This window comes from Sinocyclocheilus grahami, unplaced genomic scaffold (genome assembly GCF_001515645.1).
Source record: "Sinocyclocheilus grahami isolate Dianchi unplaced genomic scaffold, SAMN03320097.WGS_v1.1 scaffold548.1, whole genome shotgun sequence".
NCBI lineage: Eukaryota > Metazoa > Chordata > Actinopteri > Cypriniformes > Cyprinidae > Sinocyclocheilus > Sinocyclocheilus grahami.
The window spans coordinates 224,930-236,435 of NW_015505727.1; the positions used below are offsets into that span (position 1 = coordinate 224,930).

General features: G+C 32.5%; 2 protein-coding genes across 2 annotated transcripts in view; both read right to left on the reverse strand.

The window, feature by feature from the left end:
- The window catches only part of LOC107555883 (crystal protein), a 12,963-nt gene extending 11,795 nt beyond the window's left edge, over nucleotides 1–1,168 (reverse strand). Inside the window, exon 1 of the mRNA XM_016238808.1 lies at nucleotides 420–1,168. Coding sequence (XP_016094294.1) covers nucleotides 420–797 — 378 coding nt within the window. The 5' untranslated portion in view covers nucleotides 798–1,168. The remainder of the gene's footprint in view (nucleotides 1–419) is intronic.
- A 3,858-nt stretch (nucleotides 1,169–5,026) lies between these two features.
- On the reverse strand, nucleotides 5,027–11,151 carry glipr1a (GLI pathogenesis-related 1a). The gene is made up of 6 exons (XM_016238790.1): nucleotides 10,927–11,151; nucleotides 8,667–8,915; nucleotides 8,461–8,579; nucleotides 7,241–7,323; nucleotides 7,138–7,164; nucleotides 5,027–5,389 (listed from the first exon to the last, which is right to left on the reverse strand). Exons 1-6 carry the CDS (start codon nucleotides 11,092–11,094, stop codon nucleotides 5,238–5,240), a joined length of 798 nt encoding a protein of 265 aa, XP_016094276.1. The 5' UTR covers nucleotides 11,095–11,151; the 3' UTR covers nucleotides 5,027–5,237.
- Between the last annotated feature and the right edge of the window lie 355 nt (nucleotides 11,152–11,506).

The window sequence follows — 11,506 nt, forward strand, 5'->3', positions numbered from 1 at the left end:
TGATGGTTTTAATTTTATTAATGAAGAACGTGGCAAAGTCGTCAGCTGTTAGAGTTAATGAGGAAGGGGAGGAGGAGGAGGACAATGGAGGGAGGAAAATGTTTTAAAGAGCATGCGAGACGAATTGTTAATTTTGTTATGATAGTATGTCCTTTTAGCAGTGGGGACATTAGCAGAGAAGGAAGAGAGGAGTGACTTATACACATTAAGGTCAGTAGGATTTTTTGATTTGCGCCATACCCTTTCAGCAGCCCTAATTCTGTTTAATCCAAAGAAATGACTAAATATAGCAAATTAAATCAATTCAAGTTATTTATTCCTCTGTGTAGATCTTAAACCTTTATGGAACCCAAAAGTTTTTGCTATTTTTACAAGCCACAGAATCAGTCCCTCCCCGTCTGTCATCGTGTCCTGCTCACCTTCTTGGGACACTCGTCAGCAATGGGTCCGATGCAGGCCTGCATGCACGCCGCTCTGGGATAGGTGGCATCATGCACCCCTCTCCACGGCGTGACAGGACGGGGCGGTTTCCAGCGGGACGCCGCCACAGGAGGATCTGCGAACGGGATCCCATAAAACACATAGGACTTGTCCAGCATCAGGCCCTGGATGAGCCCGTCTTTAATCAGCAGCTTGGGTCCGGCAGCAGCAGTCTGTGGGCCGGTGAGCGGCTGATCTCGGATCAGTGCTGCTGAAGAGACGCTGCGCAGTAAAGCTGCTAGCTCCATCTGATCATCTGAAGCAGATCCAGTGCTGATGAACACAGACACCACCATAAACAGACCCAAAACATGCATATTTACTCCTGCTGCTCCTGCTGTCGGGATGGACTGATGCACGCTGGTCCGAAACTGGATGGACGAGTGCTCAGTTTGAGCTGCTTCAGCACTTGTGACTCTTATTATGCTGCACACTGAGACTCTCTGTGTGTGTGTGTGTGTGTGTGTGTGTGTGTATAATGACAAGCAGACTGTCTGTGCTTTAGAATATTAAATCACATTCATGCATTCCCTTGGTCTTGATACTACAAGTTGAATCAGTGATTTGCCCTCTTAGACACAAATTTATGAACTAATTTCTGATTCATGTGGCACTCTAATTTTCTAAAAAATAATACCATGGTACATGCACACACACACACAAAAAGACGCCTCAATTATGCTCTTTAGTCATATTATTTGTAATATTATTATTAATTCATGACACTATGATTACAGTAACTTAATCTCAACCATCAGTGTATAGCAGTCATTAAAATAACATCAACTAATAATTAACTAACATCCAAGAAATTATAATTGTCAATAAACAAATCAACCAATGTAGGTATTACAGAAGAATATTGTAAATACCTTTAATTAAATTCCTTGAAGCTACAGGAATAGCTTTGACAACTAAAGAAAATTGTCTATAAGAATAATCCAAATTAATTTCATTTTAAAATGATCATAACTTAGCATATTACACTCTTCATCAATTAAATGCATTAAATTCCAAACTCCTTTGTCAAACCAGTCTTTATAAAATAAAGATTTCCTCTTATGTAAGGAATATACACCTGTTATTCCAAATTACAACATCATATGGAGTAAAATTATGCTTGTACAACATTTTCCAATAGGCTACATGAAAATCAGATAACTTAAAAGGCAGGTCAAAATCACATCTTAAAAGAAAGGAAATTCCTCCAACTCTTTGGAAAAGATGAACAGAAACACTAAACCATGAAGACTGTTCATCTCTTACAAACATTTGTAAGCATCTTGACTTAATAACCCCGTTCATTACTCCAAAATCAATTGCATTCAATCCTCCTTGCTCCGTTAACTTCACCGTATCACCTTTTCAAATCAAATCTTGCTTATTATTCCAAATAAAATCATAATGAATTCGGTTTATTTGCTTAATACACCTCTCTGGCACCACTGACGATGAATATGCTGGATAAATTAATTTTGATATCTCTTCCATTTTTGTTAATAATATTCTCCCACAAATTGAAATATTTCTTTGTAACCATCTGTGCACATTATTTTTGCAAAACATCTGTAATATTATTATCTTCCCTGTCGCTGAAATTTTTTGTAATGGTACGTGATCTTAATTTTGACTGGAATATTATATTAAACAAAAATGTTGTCTATTATCATGAAGTCTATTATCCATAAAGAACTTTTAACATCTGAAGAACCTTTCTGTTTCACAAAAGGCTCTTTGTGGCGAAAGAAGGTTCTTCAGATTACAAAAAGGTAAGAAAGATGGTTCTTTAAAGAACCTTTGACTGAATGGTTCTTTGTGGAACCAAAAATGGTTCTTCTATGGCATCGCTTGAAGAACCTTTTGAAGCACCTTTATTTTTAAGAGTGTACCTACTCAATCAGTGTTGGCAACTTAGCAATTTTGTTGCTAGTTTAGCAACTTTTCACACTACCCTAGCAACTTTTTCTTCAAAAAGCACCTAGCAACAAATTTAGCTATTTTTAAAATTTATTTGGCAACTTTTAGCATCTGTGACTCGAATGATAAAAAGACACATTTTCTCTCTAAAAGAGGACACCAAAGGTATCTAGCAGTACACGTGTATCACGTGCTAGCTGCAGTTGTTCAGTAATAATTGTTCATTATGATAACACCTTGTTATTAGTTTGTACCTGCACTTGTTGATCAGTTAAAAAATATGTGAAAAAATGGAAAAATTATCCAAATTGTAACCTGAAAACACAAAATACAATGCATAATTCAAAAATCAACACAGAAAATTCCTTCAACTGAACACAGTACACTCTGCCCTATATTACAGTTTTCTCAAAGTGTGGTATAATATACACTGTTTGAAATATCATTGTTCAAAATGTCTAGTTTTACTAGTTAATAAGAAAATGCATAAAATGTGATTGTTAAAAAATGTGTAAATGTTCAATAACTCAATGTTGTATTTAAAAATAATATTATTTATACTTTAATATTATATTATTTTTTTTAGTTTTACTAACAAATCTAAATTAACATTTCAAATCATATTCATAATATTTTTTGCTGAGATTTAAGTGATCTGATTTTTTAAATAAATTTGTTAATTATTACTGTGTGTGTATATATATATATATATATATATATATATATATTTATGGTTTATGGGGACTCTCCATAGGCGTAATGGTTTTTATACTGTACAGACCGTATATTCTATTGCCCTACACCAACCCTACCCCTAAACCTACCCCTCACAGGAGACTTTCTGCATTTTTAGATTTTCAAAAAAACTCATTCTGAATTATTTATAAGCCTTTTGAATTACGGGGACACTGAAAATGTCCTCATTAATCACCTTGTGAAAAAATGTAATACCTATGTCATACCCATGTTATTATACAAATTTGTGTCCTCATAAACCACATAAACATGCACACACACACACACACACACACACATATATATATATATATACTCACTACTAGTAATATTGGTTAGTAACATTCATTTTGGTAAAATTACTTTAAATGTGTGAATAATTCAGTTGAATAAGCATGCAAACATATTATATTTATTATTCTCTTCTTTTTAGTAACTGCCGAAAACAAAATTGATATTCAAGCCATTAAAGAAAAAGTGAAGAAAGCAAAAAGTAAAAAGCTCGGAGCTCCTTCAGAGAAAGATACGCGGCGCTCGATCTGAACTCTGCTGATCTGACTGTGATCCTGGAGAAACACACTCAGATCATCACTGGATCCTCACCTTGTTGTAATATTGTGTTTATTAGTCAATGTGTTTATATAAAAGATGCTTGGTTTCAGATTTTGTCAGCGTCATTATAAAACCTGAATCATTTATTAGACTTTAGTTTGTAGGAGACGAGGAATAAGAGAGGTGGAGGTGTTTTGGATAAAGATGTCCTTCATGACATGTTTTTATTATATTTTTATTTATATGACAATAATGCAAATGAAATGCACCATTTCACTCGTTTAAACTGGACAACCAGAGGTACTAATTTACAAAATATCACCCAAAACATGTCCAGTTCATACTTCACACCATTTCAAGCCTCTTATATTTAATATTTTTATGGCATTTAAGCACATTTGTCTCAATAAATAAGTTATTTATAAACATATATATTATACATGTTTTATTATCAGTACAAGTTATTTATAGATTTTATTAAATCTTAAATATTTTGCTTAATTTGTAAATTAAGTAAAATACTTAACATTTAATATTAAATCTATATATAATGTATTCATAAATAAATATTGTACATCTAATATATTTTAATATTATAAATATAAATATAGATTTTATGATTATTAAATATTTTACTTACAAATTAAATAAAATATTTATTAAATATTTTACTTACGAGTTAAGTAATATATTTAGTGTTTATTCTTATTTTATATATATATATATATAATTTTGTTTACCTTTATAATGTATAATATAAATATTCAAAATATATGAATATCAGCTGATTACCATGATGCATCCAGATGTTTTTGTTTCTCATTAGATTCTTATTACTGTAATATAATAACGTTTTTTTCTTTATTTGGAGTAAATTAAAATCAGTACATACAAATATAAACACTTTGTAATAAATAAAGTGACACTTTACACTACATTTCAATTGTTAACTTAATGCATAAAGTATTGTGAATTAAAAATGAGCATTTTTACATCATTAAACTAAGCTAATGTTAAATTATAAAAACATTCGTTCACTGTTAATTAATGAGTTTAACATCAATTTAAGATTAAAAATGCATTTGTAGTATATTTAGAAATGACACGGCCTAGATGACTAAAGTAAGTTCATTTTTAGTCATGATATCTAATGCATAAATATATATAACTTATAGATTTTATTTGTTATGGTAATGATAATTTGTGGAGGAAATGTGCTCAATTGTCATCAAAATGTCACTAGAATTTTTTAATGCTACTTAAAACATAAAAATATTTTTAAACATTTTTATTGAAAAAGATAACATGGAAATATCCAGAGAATTTTTTTTTTTTGTGTGTGTATTTTAACTAAGCATCCAAAAATTCAATTACACGTGTGAAGGAGTTATTATACAAAGTTATTTTACAATCAGTAGGCATCTTATTCCTTATCGTTTATTATTCTTTGCATTAAATGTGCATCAGAGCATTAATGTTCCTCTCTGTCCAAGTGGACGTGTGGCTTCGGCTGAATGTAGACTTTCGTTGTTTTGTGGTTGAGTTCAGGCTGTTTACTCATATGCAAACAGATTATAACGGCGCTGTAGGCAGTAAACGCAGGCAAACATGAGCGGGACTGATATGAGTCTGATAATCACAACCGCCAGGCAGAATGAGCCGCAGGAGGACAGCGCTGGGTCCCAGTCTGGAGTCCAGTTATAACCTACACACACACACACACACACACACACACTCTGTTATAGCTGTCTGCTGCCCAGAAACACTGAGCCACTCTTACAAATGTCTGAATGTCTTTGTATTGCATGTTGCATTGTATTAGTGGTGACCCAAAACAGAATCAAAACTCTAAACAAAAATAGGAACAAAATAGAACATTTCTGTATTTGTAAATGCATAAGCAATGGAAACATATGGAAGCTTATTAACTGCAATCTCACAATTCTGACCCTTTCTCGCAATTCGTAGAAAAAAACGTTAGAATTGCTAGATTTAAAAAATGGCAGTTACCTTATTTTTATCCCATTGTGAAAAAAAAAAAAACAGAATTGAAAGATGTAAACTCAAAATTCTGAAAAAGTTCAATTTGTGACAAAAAGTTAAGCAATTAAAAATTGTATTTATTAATTCCATGGTGGAAACAAACAGAATTTTAAGATGTAAACTCAGAATTCTGAGAAAATATAAACTTGGAGATTCCAAGAAAATGTAAGTTAGTATTGCGATTGCCTTTATTTATGGGGGAAAAAACCAGAATTGCTAGATGTATAGATGTATTCTCAGAATAACTCTGAGAGAATTCTGAGAAGGAAGTCAAAATTGTGAGATTTGCAATTTGAAGAAAACAGTTTGAATTGCAAATCTTTTTATTCTGTGGTGAAAAACAATTATAAACTTGCAATTCAAATAAAGCTCAAATTAGAATTGCAAGATAAAAAAAGTTGCAAATACCTTTTTTATTGTGATGTGGAAAAAAAACAGAATTGCAAGATGTAAAGTTGCATTTCAGAGGAAGAAAATCTGAGTTGTGATATATGGACTTGCAAACTTTTATCTAGTACTTCTAACTTTTTTCTTTGAGTTTGCAAGTACACTTTTTATTTTTCTATTTCATATCAGAAGCAAAACACTTCAGTTGAGCGACCAATTCTCACTATTAACTATTTGCTTATTAGTATGCATATTACTTGCATATTGGCTGTTTATTAGTATTTATAATGCACGTATAGATCCCTTAATATACCCCATACCTAAATTTAACAACTAGCACACTAACTATTAAAAAGCAGCAAATTAAGAGATTATTGAGGAAAAAGTTAGTTAATAGTGAGAATTGAACCTCAAACTCAAGTGTGACAAAAAACAGCATTTCAAGATGTAAGAATTTTGAGAAACAAGGTTAGAATTGTGAAAGAATTAAAGTCACAATTAAAAGAAATAAAGTTAGAATTGCTAGATCTAAAGTTGCAATTTGAACAAAAAAAATTTAATTGCAAGATAAAAAGTTACATTTTATTTTTATTCATTCCATGACGGGGAAAAAAAACATAATTGTAAGATGTAAACTCAGAATTCTGGGGGGAAAAAAGTCAGAATTGTGAGATACAAACTCGAATTTTTGAGAAAAATGTCAGAATTATGAGATGATAAAGTTGAAAATGACCTTTTTTCATATTTTTGTTTCTATGGCATAAACGATATTTTTAGTGTCTCTAAATATTAGGTGAGTTTCTTTCTCTTTACTACACAAAACAATGCAGATTTGTCAAACTATGAGAATCCTATTTAATGCATTTTTTTGTGGTCTTGTGCCACATGATCAGCTTTTGATATCAAAGCGTTGAGTGCAGATACAGACACCTGTTAAAGCAGTGACATCCAGACATTTGTAATTGTGAATGGAGTGAAGCAGTGCTTTGTGGGCCGACTGAGAGCTCAGGAGGAGACACTTACTCTGCGTCGCGTCGCGGGTGGAGTTTTCTGTGAAAGGAAGTGACAGTTATAAAGTAATGCAGTTATTGGGGAGGATGAGAGTCTTTTTGTTACGAACACTTACGACAGAGGTTGTTTGCACACGTCTCTTGTCTGCAGCCGCTGCATGAGGCGCCTCTTCTGTACGGAGGTACTGGATAATTTCCTCTGTTGAGAAGTCAGTGGTGACACGTTTATTGTGTGTAAATTCTATGAAATCATGCAGTTTCTTGCTTCTTCATATAAATACTTTTTGTGCTTACCACACCTGCCAACAAGGTTTAATTTCTTAACATTACACTGGAAGAAAAACGTCAGAAAAAAATTATTGTGAGATTTAAATTAAGAATTTAAAACAAATTACAGAATTGTGAGATGTAAACTTACATATACAGATATAAAGAATACTGAGAAAATTCAGAGTTTGCAAAATGGAAACCCATAACTAAAAAAAAAATATATATATATCAGAGTAAAAAGTCAGAATAGCAAGATGTAAACCCAGGATTGTTAGAGAAAAAAAAAGACAAAATTTATAATGTATGTAAATACAAGATTGTAGAGAAAAGAAAGTTCAAATTCAAGATGTAAAATCAGAATACAGAGGACAAAAAGTTAAAATTGGGAAATACAAATTCAGAACTCTAAATTCTAAAGTCAAAATTGTGGGATGCAAAAAAATTTAAATTGCAAAATATAACCTCAGAATTCCAGAAAAATAAGGAAGAGTCAGAATTGTGAGACGTAAATGCAGAATTCTGAAAGAAGACAAACAAAATTGCAAGACTTAAATACAAAATTACAGTGAAAAAAAGTCTAAAATGCAAGACTCAGAATTCAGAGGACAATTGCGAGATGGAAACGCAGAATTAATAGAAACCTGTCAAAATTGTGTGTAAACTCAGAAAGCAGAAAAATGTAGAATTGTGAGAGATTTGTTTTATATTCCAGGCACAAACAAGCTTCTGTGCTTTCCTGACTCTTCTTGTGTAATGTAGTTAATAGCTAACATGAGAGACCATCAAGCAACACTTTTACATCATCTATAAGCAGATTAACATCATTTTATAAATAGTGCATGAGCTAAAGTCAAATTTTACAACTTGAGATGTTAAAAATGTAGTTAATATTTTTAGTTAATCTTACCAAATGCAGTAATGTTAACAAATTGAACCTTAATATAAAGTGTTGCAGCAGTTGCTAACGACTGACGAGAAATACCATTTTATTAGCTTGGTGTTTTGGCAAGTTGCAGTATTGATTTGGCTCTCTGCACATGCAGTATGTTGTGGTTTTCATACTTACGCTGTCGCATAATTGCACACAAAAATGATTCCAGGCATTGTTGAGAAGGTTGTTTCAGCCACACCATTGGGACACGCTTGTGCAGCGCAACCAACCTTGTACGAATCTGCCCAGACAATCTTTATGGACAGAAAACAGAGAGGTTTCAGTCACTTGTGTGAATTCTCTAGTATCTGATTCAGCTGTAACTGGATCTGAGTCTGTACCTGTGTGTAGTGGCCGCATACTTTTGTGCACTGGTCTGTATCGTAATTGTAATCTTGGTCCTCGTCCTTCCACAACTTCACTGCAGATTCAGGTTTGAATGAGGAGTACGGGGCTCCTGCCCAGATGTTTTCTCCCACAGATGTGAATGTGGGATGTACCCTTCTCACCTCCCTGAGGTAAATGTTGTGTTTAAAGAGGCAGAATCTGGCCCAGGCCCGCGCCGTCACCGCCAGTCCTTCATCCCACGTCTGCACACAAACACATGCACGCACTTAGCCTTAAAACTCAGTTCATGTTCAGCTTGTCAGGCTGGGAGACCATTTTAAACCAGCCAAGACCAGCAAAATAACTTAAGCTGTTTTTTTCTAGAAGGAAATGCATGCTAATTACATAATCTGATTATAGGAAATGAAACGGGATATTGCACGAGAAGAAAAATGTTTATTGTAGTTTATATTTGCCATATTTTACTTTACAGTGGAGTTTAAAAGTCTGAAAAAGTCAAAGTGAAAATCTTTTCCCCCCAGTAAAAGAGGATATTGCACAAGAAAGAAAAAAAAAACGAGGAATGGATGAGAAATTGATTGGATTCTGAAAAGCAAGCTAATTTGAAAAGCTCATTCAAAATATTAATTAATTCTATAACATTATATAAGTGATACTAAAACCACATTGACAATATTGTAGTTTATATCTTACATATTTTACAGTGGTGTTCAAGAGTCTGAGGCTAAACATGAACATTTTCAATTAAATTATATTGTATAAGAAAAAATATGAATAAATACTATAATAGTATACAAGTAATACTAAAATGTGTGTGTGTGTGTGTATATATATATATATATATACATTTTAAATATCTTTTAAAAAAGATTTTCACATTTAGTTTTAGACTTATTAATATATTAATATATTTTAATTAAAAAAAAAATATATATATATATATATTACAGTGGGGTTTAAAAGTCTGACTATATGTGAAAATCCCTTTTTAAAAATATATTATAATATTATTATTAATGAATACTATAATAATATATAAGTAATACTAAAACCACACTGATGTCAATTGTATTTTATATTTTAGTTTATAATGAAACTAAAATGAAAATCCTTTTTCTTTCAATAAAACATCATATTGCATGAGAAAAAAAATTCATGTTAATAAATACTGTGTAATGTATATAAGTACTACTAAAACTGATGTCTATTGTAATGTGTATTTTAGCTATATAGTTTATTTTACAGTGGGGTTTGAAAATCTTAAACTAAAAGTGAAACTCTTAGAATTTCTTAGAATTAACTTAGAATTAACTAACTTAGAATAAAAAATAGCTAGTACACTCTTAAAAATAAAGGTGCTTCACGATGCCGTAGAAGCGGTAACACTTTATTTTGATGGTCCCTTTGGAACATTCTGTTGACAATAAATAATGCCGCACCTACATATCTACTAACTCACATTAGAGTATTAGAAAACTTTCTGCTTAATATCTGCTAACTCTTTATTGTGATGGTCTCCCAATAGACATTCTACTGACTATAAGTAACTTTGCAAGTACATGTCATCTTATTCTAACCCTAACCCTACCAGTCTACTAATACTCTAATGAGAGTTAGTAGACATGTAGATGAAACGTTACTTATAGTCAACAGAATGTGTTAAAGGGACCATCAAAATAAAGTGAAACCGAACCTTTTTGTCTAAATGGTTCCATAGAGAACCTTTAACATCTGAAGAACCTTTCTGTTTCACAAAAGGTTATTTGTGGTGAAAGAAGGTTCTTCAGATTGTAAAAAGGTAAGAAAGAGATGGTTCTTTAAAGAACCTTTGACTGAATGGTTCTTTGTGGAACCAAAAATGGTTCTTCTATGGCATCGCTTGAAGAACCTTTTGAAGCACCTTTATTTTTAAGAGTGTAGTATTATTAAAATACTATGAGTATGTAAGTAATACTAAAACCACACTGATGTCTGTTGTAGTTTATATTTCATGTATTTTATTGTACAGTGGAGTTTAAAAGCCTGAAACTGAAAATACTTTTTTTCCTCAATGAAAAAGGATATTGAAGAAGAACAACTGTCATGCACAATAAGAGCATGAAGACGTACTGTATGAAGAGAGTAAACCGGTTCATGTTAAAAATCTAGCGATGCATTCAGATCCGTTTAACACACATTAGCATGTTTAACCTCCACAGACTCCATCGAGACCTGCGATCTCTGATCTGACATCAGGACACATCTGATATTTACCATGTAGCGCATGTCTGCGGCCCTGGGCTTCACGTCGGCACGGTGCTTGTTGTGTTCTCTCACGCATTCCTCAATAAACACTGGATCCGTGATATCAAAGACCGGCTCGCAGGAACCCAAACCTAGCAGAACTGTGACAGAGATCAGAAGGTGAAGGTAGTCGCTCATCGCTGAGTTTGACTGTTAAACTTACAACTGGTTCAACTCTCAGGGTATCCGGCGGGTTTCCTGTCAGTGGTTTGCTCACTTCTGCTTTCTCACAGAGGAACTATAATTATATCCAGATTACTTACAAATTGTAGTCTGTTACTAATTACAAATTACATGCCAAAAATTGGAAACCATAACATTAGACATTTTAGGTAATATAATCCATATTGATACCATATTGATATAAAGATACAAAGAGAAAGGAAAATATACTCTAATAAATAACAAGAAGTGCATTAAATATTACATTACATTGCATCACGGTTTCCCAAACTAAGGTTCGTGAAGGAACTGCTGGAGGTTTGTGAGTTTAATGAAAAGCTATATGAAATCACAAAAATGTGAAATGAAAAGAAATCATTTAAAAATG